General features: G+C 40.7%; 1 protein-coding gene across 14 annotated transcripts in view; it reads left to right on the top strand.

The window, feature by feature from the left end:
* The window catches only part of SH3KBP1 (SH3 domain containing kinase binding protein 1), a gene marked incomplete at both ends in the record, with an annotated part of 338,781 nt that overhangs the window by 130,363 nt on the left and 190,797 nt on the right, over window positions 1–17,621 (top strand). For 13 of the 14 annotated variants that reach the window (XM_080652040.1, XM_080652036.1, XM_080652039.1 and 10 more), the window contains one exon: window positions 5,247–5,370. In XM_080652040.1, the coding sequence (XP_080508166.1) occupies window positions 5,247–5,370 (124 nt within the window). Of the gene's footprint in view, window positions 1–5,246; window positions 5,371–9,344; window positions 9,367–17,621 lie in introns of those variants that run through there. The other variant, XM_080652027.1, reaches the window with a different exon arrangement.

Raw genomic sequence — 17,621 nt, 5'->3', positions numbered from 1 at the left:
ACAGCCTGCTCCATGTGCCTGTACTATTGGCGGCAAGAGAGAAGGAAATACTGCAAGACACGAGGAAAGCAGCTGTGATGTAGAGAAAGGATGCTGTGCAGGACACTCAGCTGGTTGTGTCAGTTAGATGAGATGCCCCTTGGCTCATGCACTTAGGAGGGTGCATCTGGCACATTCTGACCATTCATTTCCTTAATGTTGATCCCAGAAAGCTTTCCTCCCTCTGATAGGAGTTTTAAAAGACCCAAGCATTAGCTTTTCATGTTTTTCACCTTCTAGGACAAAATATGAACACATTTTGATTTAAAAGAATCTGTCTTCTGATTTAAGCGTTTATGTTCTTTTAAATTGAAATTGCATATAGTGAAGTACAGAGGTCTTAGAAATACAGTTCAATGAATTTTAGGTGTGTGTACATCTGTGCAATTATCACCCAGACCAAATTATAGAACATTTTCATCCTCCCAGTAGGCTCTCTTGTACCTTTCACAGTCAGTACCTGAGGGTAACAGGGTAACTGCTGTTCAGAGATCTCTCACTATTGATTAGTGCTGCCTGTTGTCAAATTTCACATCAGTGGAATCATACAGTATGTCATATTTTTGGTCTGGCTTCTTTCACTCAACATTCTCACTGTGAAGCTCATCTGTGTTATTAGGTGTAGATCTTTTTATAGCATTTGCTATTTAATGATGACATTAATAATGACAATAAATAGTTTGTATAGTACTCTCCAATTCACTGTTTGATTCTGAAGACACCTCTGTGATGCCAAAGCACTTAGCATTAGACTTCTTTTAGAGACAGAATTGCTGCTTAGAGTCTTTCAGTATTGCCCCCGAGGTCACCCACCTAATAAATGATGATGCCAGGACTAGTTCCATTTTTAAAAATATTTATTTTATTATTGACAGTATTACAGATGTCTCCCATTTCCCCCCTTTATCCCCTTCTTCCCAGCCCCTATAACCCCCCAGGTCTTCACCACCCTAATGTTCATTTCAATGGGCTGTGCAAATAAGTATATAAGAGTTCCTTTTTTTAAAAAAAAACCTCATAACATCATTCTTTCCATTTACCATGAAGCCTGTGCTGTAACTTGGGTCAAAGTTGGTGGAAGACATAAAGACTAAGAGGAGAGAGGGTCCCCAAACTGGTCCTTCATTGGTGTTTTACTGTGTGGTATTTTGGTTAATTGAAAGAAATTAAGGTTCAACCCAGCATGTGCATAGTATGTAATGGATGAGGAGGGAGGAGAGAAAAGTAGCCGACTTGGCTCAGCAGCCAGCCACATTCTGGCAACTCCACTTATCAGAAGGCAGACTATGCTAGTTTACTAGTAGTTCCCAGTTGCATGCAAATTATGCATTTGCCCAATGAGGCTGCTGTTTGCAGGTTGCTAAATGTGTCACAGAGAAATTTTGCTAGATTGGCATTATTGGGGCTGTATGGCCTCTAGATGGGGGGGAGCCATCTTGGGCTCTGAACAGCATAGTGCTTTGGGAAGCAGGAATGGTATGAGTCCTCCTCTCTCTTTACTTGGGCGGTCCTTGCCACACAGCTCAAGTGTCGATGCAGCATCGATATCTTATTGATGGCCTTAATTTTACTGTATATGCCGAGTTTCCATTGTTAAAGCATCAGCTTTGAGATAAAGAGAAAGTGGGTTTCTTTTATCTCCTAAAGTGTTTTGCTGATACCCAACTATTCTTTAGTGTTTTTAAGTAAGTACAATAATTGCTGATTTATTTAAGTAGACATGTAGGATTTCTATAAGCCCCTATGGCCCACACATCTGGCCCAGGGTGTGGCCTCTACCACTGAGATCCAGGTTCTTAACAAATGGTTAAAAGCAGAGGCCTAGTGGTAAAAAAGCTGAGTTGAGGGTTGGGGCTAGAAACACTCAAATCTAGGAAATCCAGTGTCCTACCACCTGGATCAGAACCTTGGAGAGCTCCAGGTAGCCAGATGCTGGCAGCTGGAGGCAGGAGTTACTCCAGTGCCAATTCCACCCTCCTCTGCAGCAAAGAGCTTTTTGTGTATGGATGATAAGAGACTCCCAGGATTTGGGCCTCAGTACTCATGGGCTTATAGATAAAGAAGTATTGCATTATTCAGGCATGGTGGGATGTGAAGATCTCCACTGGAGGCAAGGTGAGGTGATTTTGAGTCTCCTTGCTATAGCCAGGACAGCAGTTTTTCCTGAGAGGTGAGGTGTAGCCAGAGAGCTCTGCTGCAGTAAATGTCGGCATGCAAGTATCTATTTGAGTCCCTTCTCTCAGTTCTTTGAGGTATATACCTAGGAGTGGAATTGTTTAGTCATATGGTAGTTCTGGTTTCCACAGTGACTGCACCATTTTACATTCCCACCAGTAATGTAAAAGGGTTCCAGTTCTCCACATCCTCATTAACACTGTTTTCCTTTTTATAAAAAAAATCCAGCCATCTTAGTGGGTATGAAGGGGTATTTCATTATGATTTTGATTTGTATTTCCCTAATGACTAATGGTGTTGAGCATGTAGTCATGAGATTATTTGCCATTTGTATATCTTCTTTGGAAAAATGTCTACTCAAGTTCTTTGCCCGGTGTTCATGGTTTGTTTGTTTGTTTGTTTGTTTGTTTTGTAATCCTTACCAGAGGATATTTTCCCATTGATTTTTAGAGAGCGTGGAAAGGACGGGGAGAGACAGAGAGAAACGTAGATGTGAGAGGGACACACTGATTGGTTGCCTTCTGCACAGGCCCCAACAGGGGGAGGGAGCAGGGATTGGGTATGTGCCCTTGACTGGAATCGAACCTGTGACCTTTTGGTCCCGGGCTGAGGGTCTATCCACGGAGCCAAACCAGCTAGCACTGGTGTTCATGTTTCTAAGGTAGTATGGGAGGAATGGAGAGAAACAGAGAAATTGAGGAAGTAGATATAGCCCAACTGGGTGACTGGTTAGTTATGGGGCTAACACTGGGTTTTCTAGCCTGGGTAAGTGGGTAGATAATGGACTACCAAGCAAAATAGCTTCCTTTATCCAAGAGAAAAGGGGTAGGATGGAGGGGAGATGTTGGGGTTGGGTGGCGCTATGTTGAGCCTGGTGTATCTGGGTGTTGTGCAGGCAGAGAGCAAGATGTACTGCCCATACCCATGTGTCTGATTGGTTTCTCCAGAAAAATATAGGGCACGTTATGTTTGTCCTCTCCCTGCTTTCATCTAAAAATCAGCTTGAGAAATTTGGTCATCATTAGGCTTCTCAATCTGGCAAATGTAAAAAAAATCATTGTGGGGACAAAGGACTCTGGGATTTATGGACCAACACCTCTCCTGGTGCTGGTTTCTCTGCCCTTAAACACTTGCTTAATCAGATCAGCCCTTCCAAGTACATGGGGTGCTGCTCTGAAGCCTGGGCTGCAAGCATTCTTAACAAACCATGGCTTCTGAAGCCATCTCCGATAACCACCCAGTCTCTCAAACATTTGCCCCTTTCTGCCTCTTCCCCAACTGTGTGCCATTAGCTGTCAGTGCTAAGCAAATGCTTGCCATATCACCCAGCCCACTGAATTTCTCTGAATTACTACTCGGCAACAATGGATGCTACATCACTGTATTACGTGATGTCCAGTCATATCCACACTGCAATGGAAAGTGAGATTTGAGCAACTGTTCTACCCCCAAAGAACCAGCTGTTGGAGAATGAGCCCCCATGGTGGTTTGTTTTCTTTACTTCTAGAGCCATAGTCTGGCAGCCGCCACTAAGAACGCATCTCATCATGTGCCTCAGGCGGGCAATGTTTGCAGATTGTCCCCTGATGCCATCTGCCTGTGAAGCTGCAGAAACCCCCAGCAACTGCTGTTTTAGCAGGTGCTGGGCTGCTGAGGTGGGAGTCCATGTACATATACATGAATGCACACAGCTTTGTGCTGTGCTGGCCTGGGGTGCCAGCTGAAACTCTCAACCCAGCAAAGCGCCAGCCCCAGTTGCTGGTTTCCGGTGGGGCCCTGGTGAGGGAGGCAGGGAGGGCGCGAGGGAAGGAGGGTGAGGCTGTTGTGAACCCAGCCAGCCATTCAGCAACTGGGACTTGACTATAGTAACTCTGGTGTATATGTAGGAAGCTGCCAGGCAGTGGCTGTGTTTTGACAAGCTTTTGTTCTTTTCTTTCTGCCTCTGCCCAGGCCGAATTGTGGTTCCCCTACCTAATTTACCATCTTCACGTTCATTCCATAGAAGTAGCCCCTCCCCATTTCTTGCCCCTTTGTTCTTTCTAAAGAACACTTTTCATCCTTGAGCCTTCCTGCCACTCAGCCATGCTTTGGGTCTAGCCCTTAGCTTTCTTTTTCACCGAGTCATTGTGATCACGGATTCACACAAGCTCAGGAACCCCCTTCTCCAGATCTGCAGTTTGTGAGTTATTATCATTTCAGGCGAATAATGCTTTTGAAAACAATTATGTAAATGATTAAAGTAATTTGAAATCATTATATCAGCCGTCAGGTTTTAAAAATCTATATCTTAATGGAGCTTTGATACGAGAACTCCTAGAGCAAACTTTTTCTGTAAAGCGCTGGGTATTTTAGGCTTTGATCTCTCTTACAACTACTCAACTCTGCTATGTAGCATCAAAGCAGCTGTAGAAAATACTTAAACAAATGAAGGCATTTTTGTTTTAATGCAAGTTTACTTATAAAACCAGGTGGCAGGTTATAGTTTGCTGACCCCAGGCCTAGAATGACAGTCTTTATTTCACTTATTATCCTTATATTTTTCTTTGTCATGAGTTAAAAAGCCAGAGGAAGTTGATGACTGTAAATGAACTTAAATCGTATTCTTTTGGGGTTAGCATAATTGTGAGCACAATGGTGATTTGGGAATTTACTTCTCTAAACCCCTATTGGGAAGAATAGAAACCAGAAGGCTTTTAAGGGGTGACTCCGCTTGGCCAAAGCTTGACATGGTTAAAAAAGTAGAATGGGCTGTCACTTACAGCTGTGTGGTTATGGTCACTTGGAATGGCCATGGTCACCTAAGGTCACATCACCATGTTGGCCATCATTTCATTTTATGGGACCAGACGCTTCTCTGAGATACTTAAGGGAAAAAACTACAAAAATATAGAAAATGGTGTTTTTAAAACATCCTGGTATACTGAGTTGAGATCATTATAGTTGATTGCCAGAAAACTGAAGCATAAGATAGTCAAAGAAGCATTTTAAAATACCAAACTACAATCTTGTTTTCATCTTATCTATCCTCATAGGAAATAAAGAAAGAGATGAAGAAAGACCCTCTCTCCAGCAAAGCTCCAGAAAAGCCCATGCACGAAGTGTCCAGTGGAAATGCTTTGCTGTCTTCTGAAACAATTCTGAGAACCAATAAGAGAGGTATGGAAAAGAAGAAAGAGCTCCTTCCCCACACACAAACATAAACCGAGACTACCGGGTGAACTGTGTCCAATTTCACATTGCTGAAAAATTGACTGGCATTTGCCTTTTTGGGTTTTTTAGTATACATTTTGGACACACACACACACACACACACACACACACACACACACACACATGCACATGGCCACTAACAATACAATAACTATAATAAAGAGAACTAATAATATTTTTTGACAGTGGGAAAGTAAACTAAATTTGTGAATGAAGATTTTTCTAGGACTTGAGCTTTTGCTTTCATATCTGTTTTTGTGGATGGAAGGTGATTTTAGAGAACGCTATGGTGCAGGCTGTGTCCATGTCTGGCCATGCTCTCTTTTCAATTTAGGGGCAGGCTTTATCAGGGTCGTTCTGTCTCTAACTGCTGGGTTCCTGAACACACCTTGTCTCTGTCAGTTCAGGAGGCAGTACATATAAGGTAGAGCTCATCCATCCATCCAACCAAGAGATCTTTAACCATCTTGTTTCCCTCTTTTGAGACCTCAAGGCAGATTTTCAGGTATTAGCTTGTTGGAGTTTTGTTTTCTCCTGTACCCTCCTCCGCTTTGTGATATTGTTTGAAATGATAGGAGAGAGAATATAAGGCTGCAGAGAGGATTCGGCTCAATTTTAGATTCTGGTCACACTAGACTCCCTGTTTTTTTCCCGACCCTGCCCTCCTGGTGGATCAACCAGGGCACACATTAAGCCTGCCGGAGGTAGGTTAGCATCAGCTGCAGGCTTTTCACGGGCTTATTACTTCCTTAAAGAGAAATATAGAGCTGTTCAAAAGTAGGGGCAGGAAATGTATTAGCAAAGAGTTCCATTAAAAAAAAAAAAGGAAAGTTTACATAACCATGGGGAAGAACACCTAATCTTTCATAAAATTTAGACAGCATAAGAATTTGTCCATTAAACTGTCCATTGATCATAGTGCTTGAGCCATTGCTTTGTGTCTTTCTTCCTTCCTGCTTCTTCCTCTACCCCCTCCAGCTGCCCTGGGTTACATTTCCTTTTTTTTAAAATTACTCAGATTAAATATTGGCTGGAGGCCCACAATGGTTAGCAGCTATAGGATCTCCCCCCACCCTCCCCTCCCCTCTCCTCTCTTCCTTTACCCTCCTCTCCTTCGCCTACCAATGCAGGAGATTGCCCATTTTAAGAATTAAGCATAATTTGCTGTAAACCTATAGTTGTCCCCAAAAGTGTCTCCTGCATTCTTGCAAATAAGTTCCAGAGCTCCTGAGGCCAGCCTGCTCTCATCGGGTTTGGACAGCTAGAGCTCGGTGAGTGTCTGTACATGTCTCCAAACCCCTGCTGATCTGAGCCCTCCGTTTCCTCCTGATGCTTCTGGGGGCAGTGAGCTGAGGTACATATTGATCAGCGGCAAGGCCTCCCTGCTAGCCCTGCTTTTGTAAAGTAAATAAGACAATTAAGGTAATTAATTAAATTTAACAAGATAAGAAATTAATTAAGGAATTAAGGTAATTATCTGGATGAGTTTGGTAAAAATACCTGAGAACTTTAAATCAACGAAGGAATTGAACTTTTTACATAATTGTCTCTTTACAACTAAAAATCTGGCCTTTGAGGTCCCCTATGAAATTTTTCATTAACCAAAAAATGGAATTAAAACGAGTAACTTACTGGCTATGTTCCTTTTTTAAACCTTTACCTTAGGCCTGCAGCCTGATTCTGATCAACATTTTACTCTTAGGTATTTTATATAATGAATCTGGCAGTGGCTCTGAGACCCCTTAGCACATGGGGCGTTCTGTAAATATGAAACATTTAGCAAAACATCTTCATGCTATCCCAGGCTTCACACTGACCCCTGGATCACCTGGGCCCAACATAAATTTTCAGTTCAAGGGAAGCATTGTGTACCAGGCCCAGTGCCATTTTCGGCCCTGCCCCCGCCCATCAAGACTACCAGGATCCTACTACTCCTTATACTGAACAGCGGGTGGATTGATTGGCCTTGTAAGGCCAGATAAATAGTTCATTGTGTTGAGCTCAAAAGCTACATTTTTTCCCACCCCCAAATCAATGAAAAACCACTTTTTTCCCCTTAAAACAAGGATCAGAGGCTAAATCTGTGGGATGATTCTAGTCACTTGGAAACACTTCCGTCCAACCAATTTTTCAAGTTTTAATAAGTTATTTGTAAATGACCAAAGTCTCCTCTTTCCCTTTGTTTCCATCCAGCTTTGTCCCTAAAAATCTGTTAGATGTTTTTGTCTATGGCTGTTGTTATAGAGGGAAGTTGCTTTCAGAGTTTAGTAACAGCCTGCTTTGATTTCTTACATTATGTGAGTCCACGCTGTGAGGATTTAAGAGTTAACACAAGTTCTTTTCATTTATCAAAGATGAGATGACTATTTATATATGGGCCTTATCAGTTGATATAGGCTTAGCATTGGTTTAATAAAGAAAGAGTGAAGTCTCTTTCTATGATGAGTCAAGTTCACTGGGTGCTGAACTTGAGATAGACTTAGCTGAAGATGTTTGCCCAATTGTGTCCAGCGGATTTTGCATTTGGGGACATGCCTCACTTTTCGGCAGTGGTGAATGGGTTGTAGTGCCTCACAGTGTGGGATGAGCTCGCCCTCCTGAGGCACCTGCATAATAAGGTCAAAAGATACCCCACGTTTGAAGAAAGCTATTCAGAGCCTTGAGAAAGGCCAGGACTGTGGAAAAATCAGTTTGGGGAGTGATTAGTTTCCGTCTTCAGCTTTAACCTTTGCAGATTTCTGCAGAGTTGATTTAAGGAGGTACTGGAATAACTCCATAGGTTTTTCATTTGAGAAAAAGATGTGACTGAAATTGAGAGAGAGAGAGAGAGAGAGAGAGAGAGAGAGAGAGAGAGAGAGAGCGAGCGCGCGCAGGTCCTCCAGATGGCTTGGCTGTCATCAGCTGTCCATTTCAGGCTTTAGGACTGTAAGGACAGTTGTATTTGCTCCACTCCTGGCCACTTCTCTGGGCTTTACCTGAGTCACAGTGAAGGAGTTTCCTGTTTAAAACAAGCCTTTCCCAAGAACTAAGAAGTCATTTTTCATTTCAACTTGCAGCATGGATGTTGTATATCCTAAAGTTATCCCAGACTCAGAATGTTGACAAATTGCAGCTATAAATCTGAAAACTTTTCTTGGAGACAAATGTCATTCTCATGAACCAGACTGAAAAAGATTGTCTGTTTCCTTTTGAGAGTGATTTATTATTTTGTTTTTTTCTATCATTAGAACCATATGAGAATGATGGCGCCTTCTAAATTGCAACATTACTATATGGAGGACTTTTATAAAAAATACATTCAAACCTTGAGTTTAACAGCAAATATGCTAAATAATACTTGAAATTGAGCAAGGAGGATTTTGTCTATTTGAATATGGACTCTTTTTCTACTTGAATTAAAATGAAATAAGAAATCATTTGGTTTCATCCTTAGATGGGTTTCTGGACCAACTTTATTCCTTTGGTAGGTTAAGTCCCCAGTCCCCCGCTGGCCTATATAAGGACCAGCTTCTGTCTCAGGGCTCTCATTTCCCAGTTCTTGCCTTGTTAGTGGACATCATGGGGAAGCTGCCTCTCACCAAACACCTCTTGCTGCCTATAATTTTGGACAGTGTTCCTTCCTCACTTTTGTGTAGATACAAATGAGCATTCAATGGCATGTTTCCTGCATACCCATTATGGGCCTGCCCTTGTGCTTGGTGTTGAGGCCGATAGAAGGACCAGAAACACACCATTCAGCCCTGTCTGCAAGCAATTCCAGTTGGTTCTGTCACTTGGGGAATGTTAAGAAAATGCTTCATATTTTATATCTTTTTTATGGCAATGTGGGGATATGTCTCTTACTTACTTCTGTCATTCTGAATGTGAAGCCACTCCGAAAGTTTCTGGTTGGCTTTATATGTCCTTGTTTCTATTTCCAGTTTATCATGAATTCAGTGTTTGGTAAGTCTCTATTGTATTTTGCACATTTATTATTTTTTGCTATTATTATTATTATTATTATAGTTGTTATGCTCTCTTGATATAAAATGTACTTTATAATCATCTTTTTAAGTCGCTCTGCTACTTGGCATCTGCCTTTCAAAAGATAAACTGCTTTTACCATCTTTATTTAACGTTTGTTATGCATTTGCATTTTACCTCCCTTTCCAGAGATTAATGCTGAAAGGACGAATGGTTTAAAAGATGTTATTTGTAACACTGATGCTCTAACACTGATGCTCTGAGATGAGAGTCAAGTTGAACTGGGGGAGGGTTGCTCTCTGAGTTGGTACGTGGATATGACTTTGATTGTAGAACATTTCTCTGTGGGCTCATTTCTCATGTGTTTCGTCTTTCAGACAGGTTTAATTCAAAAGTTTTCCTTAACAGAGGGATCAACAGCTGCTCTGCCTCTGGTGACACACTGTTGCTTTAAAAGTTAGTGCAGAAATTCTTCAGACTTCATTTTGTGTGTGGATGGGTGACACACACATGCCTTTCAACATTAACATGGGCCTAGTGTTTGCTGCACAGAGGGCTCTCCATTTTGGTCTGCTGCTGGTAACTGTCAGAAGAATTTTACCTAATGTTTGTTTTTCTTTTCCTTATAATTTCAGCACTAGTCATTCTAATCCCTGAACAGACCAGGCCTTAGTGACTTCCCTCCTTTATTCCTGCTGAAGGGGAAATGTTTATTTCCAGCTTTCATTGCTTTAGCATTTACTTGGCTACTTGGAATAGTCTTCTCCAGGTACCTTTGGCTTGTTCATTAGAATATGAGTGGATGTGTGCATGTGTGCAAATGTGCATATGTTGGCGTGGAACTCTCGTGTTGTCTCGGAGGCACTGGTCTGGATCTTGATAAACAGTTGGCTTTTTGCTTGAAATGAAACTATAAACAAAGGATGGGAAGAGTGTAGTCCTTAATAAAGGAAAGGTCATCTGCTTTGGTTTTTCAGTGCTTTGTTATTTAAGGTGAATGTGAGATCTGGGGATTTGTTTATATAGAAACAAGATGTTTTTCATTTCAAATTTCCTTTTCAAGAAATAAATGTGAATTACCCCCAGTCAACTAGGAATCTGAAAGTATGGTGTGTTGGGTCAGATTTTTCTTTGAGTTTCCAAACCACCTGCCAATTTGATCTAAATTGCTGGCTTTTATGGATAGCTAGAAGTGTAAGAGTTAAGAAAAGGTATTACTGTTGTGTGCAAGCTCTTGGCTATCACCTGAGCTGGTCTTTCCCATGAGGAAATGAAAATAAAACTGGAAACTTGGCAGTGAATGTGGATGGATATAATTTATAGTTATTCAATAATACATATATCTGTGTGAATGTACCTGTATATATATTTATAGTCATCCCCTCCCCCCCAGTGAGCCTTTGTTCTTGAAATATTGAGAGTAAAGAGACCATGGAGAGGTCATTTAAAGTAACTGATCCCTGACTGCTTTTCTGTACAGGTTCTGTTGAGAGCCTGTGTCAGGGCCAGTAATTGATGTTAGAATATGTTGCCCTTGTTCATTTTCTTATCTGAGTAGTACTGCCTCTTGGGACCGTGGTAGTGGTGAAATAGGTGGAAAAAGCCATTCTGGAGGGGTATTGCTATTGTACATTTTCTGAACAATTTTTACATGTAAGTCATTTACAAAACTGGTTTTTAGATTTTTTTCTATCATCTCCTTTCAATCTCTGCGTCCTGGTTCTAAGACATTAACACTAGAGTAATGAGTGTCCCATGGAACAATTGTTGATTTAGATTTACTTTGCACTCCTGCTGGGTTTCTACCCATGTCCATCCAGAGGACCATCCATGAAGTGGTTTTGTGGTGGTGGCTCCACCTGGTGGCTCTCCTAGGAAACTCCTCCTCTCCACCTTTTCTTTCTCCCTGGGTGAACCTTGTACAAGATGACTTAGTGTTCTCAATTCATGCAATTCCATCGCAGACTCACACTTCTTATATTAAACACATTCTCTCTTTTTAAAAAACAAATGATTTATTTTTTTAAAATTATTGAGGTGCCCTAATGGTTTGGCTAGGTGGATAGAGCATCGGCCCATGGACGGAAGGGTGGTGGGTTCAATTCTGGTCAAGGTTATGTACCTTGGTTATAGGCTTGATCCTCGGCCCTGGTCAGGAGGCAACCAATTGATGTATCTCTCCCACATCAAAGTTTCTCTCTCTCTGTCTCTCCCTCTCCCTTTCACTCTCCCTCAAAATCAATGGAAATATGTCCTCAGGTGAGAATTAACAAAAAAAAAATATTGAGCTAACATTAGTTAATAACATGATATAAATTTCAGGTGTGCAACATTCTAACTCAATATCTGTATACTCTATTGCATGCTTACCATCCAAGGTCTAGTTTCCTTCCATTACCATATATTTTACCCACCTTTTATCCAATTCTTTTTCTCCCGACCCTCCTTCCCTTCTGGTAACCACAATCCTGTTGTCTGTATCTATGAGTTTGTTTTTGTTTTGTTTTATCAGTATGTTTATTGCTTTTGGTTTTATATTGCACATGAGTGAAATCATCAGTTTTTGTCCTTTTCTGTTTGACTTATTTCACATAGCATAATACCCTCAAGATCTACCCATGTTACTGCAAATGGCAATATTTCATCTTTTTAATGGCTGAGTAATGTTCCATTACACACACACACACACACACACACACACACACACAACACACAGTATATATATGCCACATCTGCTTTATTCATTCATCCATTCTTGGACACTTAGCTTGTTTCCATGTCTGGCTATATAACACACACTGAAAAAAAAAAGACAAATTAAAATAAAAGAAAAAAGAAGAGAGAGAAAATAAAAAAAGACAAATACATTTTTTCTCATTGAACTCATAGACTCTGGTTCTCTATCTTTTTTCAATCTTATATACCTCCATAGACCAAGATCATTGTTGATGAACATAAAAACAGGACTCCTGCAAGCATGACTCTGGGTGTAGATATTAATTTGGACAGAATAAAGTATTACATTAAAATCCCTGTAGAGAAGCCAAAGTCTTCTCCTTAAAAGCTCCAAATACCCCCTGACTATGTAGTTACACACAGATTTTTTACTGTGTGGGAGGTCGGTGCCCCTAAACCCCAGTTGTTCAAGGGTCAACTTTGCTTCTTCATTTCTTGTTGAGCCCAGTTTTCCTCAAAGGAGCAGTATTTTATTACCGATGTTGTTTTCAGTTGTCAGCAGGTGGTGAAATAAAAAGGCAACTGACTTTGTTGGCTTTATTATCGTTTGTCAGTTCTCTACAGGAAGCCCCTTCTTGCCTGGGCATGGGCTGCGCCTTCTGCCCTGCTCTGGGTATACCACCAAGTCTAAGTACTCTTGATAAATAAAAATGTTTCTTCTTTAATTTAATTGTGTTTTTTTTTTTGTTAGTTGATGGCATTACAGATGTGCCTTGTAGCTACATTGCTGGGTTTATCTGGGAACTTAATCACCCCTTATGACTTGGCTTCTATAGGAAAAAGCATACAGAGTTCCACACACTGTGCATAACCTCCTTGTAAATCTGACTTCCTATTTTGTTTTTTTATATTGCTGGCATGAAGCCTTAGGTACTTTTAAAAAGTCGGAGAGTCCATATAATTGGGAGTGACTGGAGATTTCTCATGTTGCAGAGTTTATGATTCATGTGGTGCAGAATGCTGGAATTGTGCAAGTGCTATGTAATACGCCAGGCTCCAAGGATAGTGCTGACTTCAAGTACACGGCACCGTCATATGCAGTGCTTATTTTTTTACCAGTACTGAGTTGGATTTCTGTGTGCCCAAATTTGCCTGTGTAAGGCATGTTCTAAAAGGGATGCTGTTGTATATTTTCATCAGAGAGAAGACTGTGCAACAAGCATGACACACACAGATAGAAGCCAGGCCAGCATGTCTCAGTGTATGTTGCATGGAATTATAGCTCTGCAAACTATTCCACAGAAGAGGGATGGAGAGAGGGAGAGATAAGGAGACAAAGAGGGAGAGAAAATTGACTCTCTGGACAAATAAATTGTAACTACAGCTGCATGCACTAACACCCTCTTAGAGACTGACAAGCACATTAGCATATGTGGTAGGGCCATGGTCGGCAAACTGTTTTTCGCGAGCCACATGCGGCTCTTTGGCCCCTTGAGTGTGGCTCTTCCACAAAATACCGTGGCCTGGGCGAGCCTATTTTGAAGAAGTGGCTTTAGAAGAAGTTTAAGTTTAAAAAATTTGGCTCTCAAAAGAAATTTCAATCGTTGTACTGTTGATATTTGGCTCTGTTGACTAATGAGTTTGCCGACCACTGTGGTAGGGAAACTTGTTTATCTTTTATTATGAACAATATTTTACTGAATACTAGTTGGGATTGTGCTTTGAGATGTGCTGGGCTTTAAAACGCAGGGCAAAATGCTATCTAAGCGCCTCTGAGATCATCTTCAGATTCTACCTTGCACAGGGAATATTAAAGTGAGTGAGCAGAGATGATGGTGCTGGCACTGTGAAAAATGACGGATGATGCTTCTAAAGCTTGTAGCTTTGGAAATACAAGTTAGATGATGCTTAGAGAACATAACCCTAATCTAAACTTGAAAAGCCAGTCCTTTGGGTACTTTTTCAAATGACAAGCTGAAAGGGATTTTTCCCTGTGATGGCTTTTTGGATCCTTGGGTCTAAAAGCTGTCTCCTTGGGCTGGGCTTTGGCAGGAAAACTGGGCTGAGCTGGCTGACCCAGTGAATGGTGTGAGGCCAGGTCTGCCTGGGACTTAGGTCAGGATGGAACCTGGGATTGCAGGGGCAGATTTTACAGTGGTGACAGAACAGTAGTTCCACATACTCAAACAATCCCATTGCCTTCTCTATCTGTTTTGGATGAAAGATGAGGAATCTTAGCTTTTCCTGATACCGTTAAAACCCTGAATGTACATAAAAAAAGAGCTTTGTTCACTCTCGCCCCCATTAGTGAAACAGGCCATCAGGAAAACCCATATAGCTGGCCATTTTAGAGTTCTGGAGTTACAGAATCCCTGAGGTGGCCTTCAACCTGACGCAGGGACAACTCATCAATATGCTACGCAAGAAGACACGGAGCCTCTTCCCAGGGGACCTGAAAGGACACCCTTCTGATCTGGGGGACTGATCTTCTTAAGGACCTCTGAGATCCTCCCTCCCAAAGAGAACTTGTTCTGGGTAGAGAGCTGGTAGGTTAATTAGAGGTGTTGTAGTGAGATAGCAGCTGTCCTCATGTGTAGAAAGCCCTGGAAAAGGGGCCTGTTCTTTTGTAGTTTCCTCAATTTCTTCAAATTACATCTATTGGTCTAGCATCACAGCCTGGTCCCTCTGGTGCTACCTGCAGCCTTAGTTTATATCTTTGGAGTCGTAGCTTTTTGTGCTTGTGAGGCCCTGGGACTTTCGTGCCCTGAACAACAAGGACATTTCATGGCATATCTCCCTAACCCATGGTCACGCCAAGAGTGGGCCCAGCAGCAAGGCCAAGTGGGCCGCCCTCCATGTCCCCAACCAGGAAGGGAAAAAGAGCACAAGCCAGAATCTTCCAATGTGTGTGCACATGCGTGAGGGAGAACATTTGGGGAGGACTAAGCTGTTTGTTCCATTTGTGTTTCTCTGGAGACCTGAATAAGCTGTTGGCAGATTCCAGACCCACTTCTGCTGCTCCCCCAAAGATTCTGTGGGACTTCATGCAAATCTCACACTCTGTAAAAAAAGGAGACAACTCTTGGTAATTCCCTTAAGAAAATTGTAAGGATAAAAATGAGGAAAGAAAATAAGTTTGGAGTCAGAGGCTGGTAATAAAGTGAAGTAGGGTAGGGAGTCATTTCCTGAATACAGTAGTAGTTGTTAATGGTAAACTTCTAGTAAGACCCCAGAGCATTGGAAAGAAACAACAGATTTGTGAAAAATAATAATAAAGTGTCCTTTTCATGAAACAACCACTGATCAGTTGCCCGTGGAGCATTCTTGAAGACAGACCATATGCTAGGCTAAAAAAGAAGTCCCAATAAATTTAAAATGATTAAAATCATACAAAGTATGTTCTCCAACCACAGTGAAATTAAATTAGAAATCAACAACAGAAGGAAATTTGGGAAATTCACAAATATATGGAAATGAAACAACATACTTCTAAATAACCAGTGGGTCAAAGAAGAATCCACATGGGAAAGTTTAAAATACTTTGAGATGAATGAAAATGAAAACATAACATCCAAAAATTTACTGCATGTATCTAAAGCAATGCTTACTTAGAGTGAAATTTATAGCTGAAAATGCCTATATTTTAAAAAAATCTGAAATCAATACCTGAATTTTTTCCCCCTCCTCCCACCCCCCCAGTTTTGGTGACATATAATTGACATATTACATATGTAGGTTTAAGGTGTACATTTTAAAAATATATTTTTTATTGATTTCAGAGAGGAAGAGAGAGAGATTTAGAAACATCAATAATGATAGAGAATCATTGATTGGCTGCCTCCTGCACACCCCCTACTGGGGATTGAGCCCACAACCCGGGCATGTGCCCTTGACCAGAATCGAATCTGGGACCTTTCAGTCCACAGGCCTATGCTCTATCCACTGAGTCAAACCAGCTAGGGTGAGGTGTACATTTTGATGATTTCATACATGTATATATTGTAAAATGATTACTACAATAAGGTTAGTTAGCACTTCCTTAACCTCACATACTTACCAGGTGTTGTTTGTTGTTTTTTTTCAGTTGTTGTGGTGAGAACCTAAAAGATTTGTTTTTCTCTGTCTGACTTGTTTCACTTAGCATAATGTAATCAAATGGCAAATGGCAGGATTTCCTTTTTTATGGCTGAATAATATTCCTCTGTGTGTATGTGTATCACAATTTCTTTATCCATTCATTTGTCGATGGACACTTAGGTTGTTCCATGTATTGGCTATTGTGAATAATTCTGCAGTGAACATGGGTGTATAGATATATCTCTTCGAGATAGTGATTTCATTTTCTTTGGATATATACCCAGAAATGGGTTTGTCTATAGCCTAACTTTTTACCCTAGAAAAAGGTGAATTAAACTCAAAGCAAACAGAAAGAAGAAAATAATAAAGATTAGAGTGGAAATGAACAAAATAGAGAATAAAAAAACAGTACAGAAAATCAATGAAACCAAAAGTTGGTTCTTTGAAATAGTCAACAAAATTGATGAATTTTAGCTACACTAATCAAGAAAAAAAGGAGAGGAGATTTAAACTACTAATAAGAGGAATTAAAAATTTAAAGGATTGTAAGGGAATACTATGAACCATACATTGCTGGTGGGAATGTATAATGGCACAGCTGCTTTGGAAAACACTGTGGCAGTTCCTCAAAAAGTTAGATATAAAGTTACCATATGACCCAGCATTCCACACCCAAGAGAAATGAATACATATGTCCACAAATAAATTTGTGCACAGATGTTCATAGCAGCATGATTCATAATAGCCCCCAAATGGAAACAACCAAAATGTCCACCAGCTGATGAATAGATGAACAAAATTTGGTTAATCCATACAACAGAATATTATCTGACAATAAAAGGAATGAAGTATCAGTACATGCTACAGCATGGATGAGCCTTGAAAACATTATGCTAAGTGAAAGCAGCCAGACACAAAAGATCACGCATTGTATGATTTCATTTATATGACATGTCCAGAATAGACAAATCCCTGGAGACAGAAAGTGATTAGCATTTGCCCAGAACTGGGTGTGGGAATGGAAAGTGACTGCTAATGGGCATGAGGTTTCTTTTTGGTGAGATGGAAATGTTCTAAAATTAGTTATGATGGTTGCATGATTCTGTAAATATAATTGTACAGTTAAAATAGGTGAATTTTATGATATGCAAATTATAGCTCCATAAAGCTGTTAAAAAGAAAGATTATCACCCAAATTGGTGTTAAAATGCAGTGTCTGGCTGTGTTTGTCTGTCTGTCTCATTCTCTTTCACATCCCATACCACTACCCACTCCCAGCTGAGGGACAAGATGTGACATTCCATTTATTCAAGTCTTTAAAATTATATATCTCTCAGTGAAGCTTTATATTTTCTTTATTCAATCAGTTGCCTAGGAGATAGCTAGTCTGAGGGATCAAAAAGACACTGTTTTGCAGGGGATGACCTAAATATTAGATAATCAATTTGAGAAGGGTAGAGAACTGACTATGGCATTCTATT

The sequence above is a fragment of the Plecotus auritus genome, assembly GCF_963455305.1.
Source record: "Plecotus auritus genome assembly, chromosome: X".
In the NCBI taxonomy this organism is placed as follows: Eukaryota; Metazoa; Chordata; class Mammalia; order Chiroptera; family Vespertilionidae; genus Plecotus; species Plecotus auritus.
Note: the sequence above shows the minus strand (reverse complement) of the source record. Positions and strands in the feature narration are given on the sequence as shown.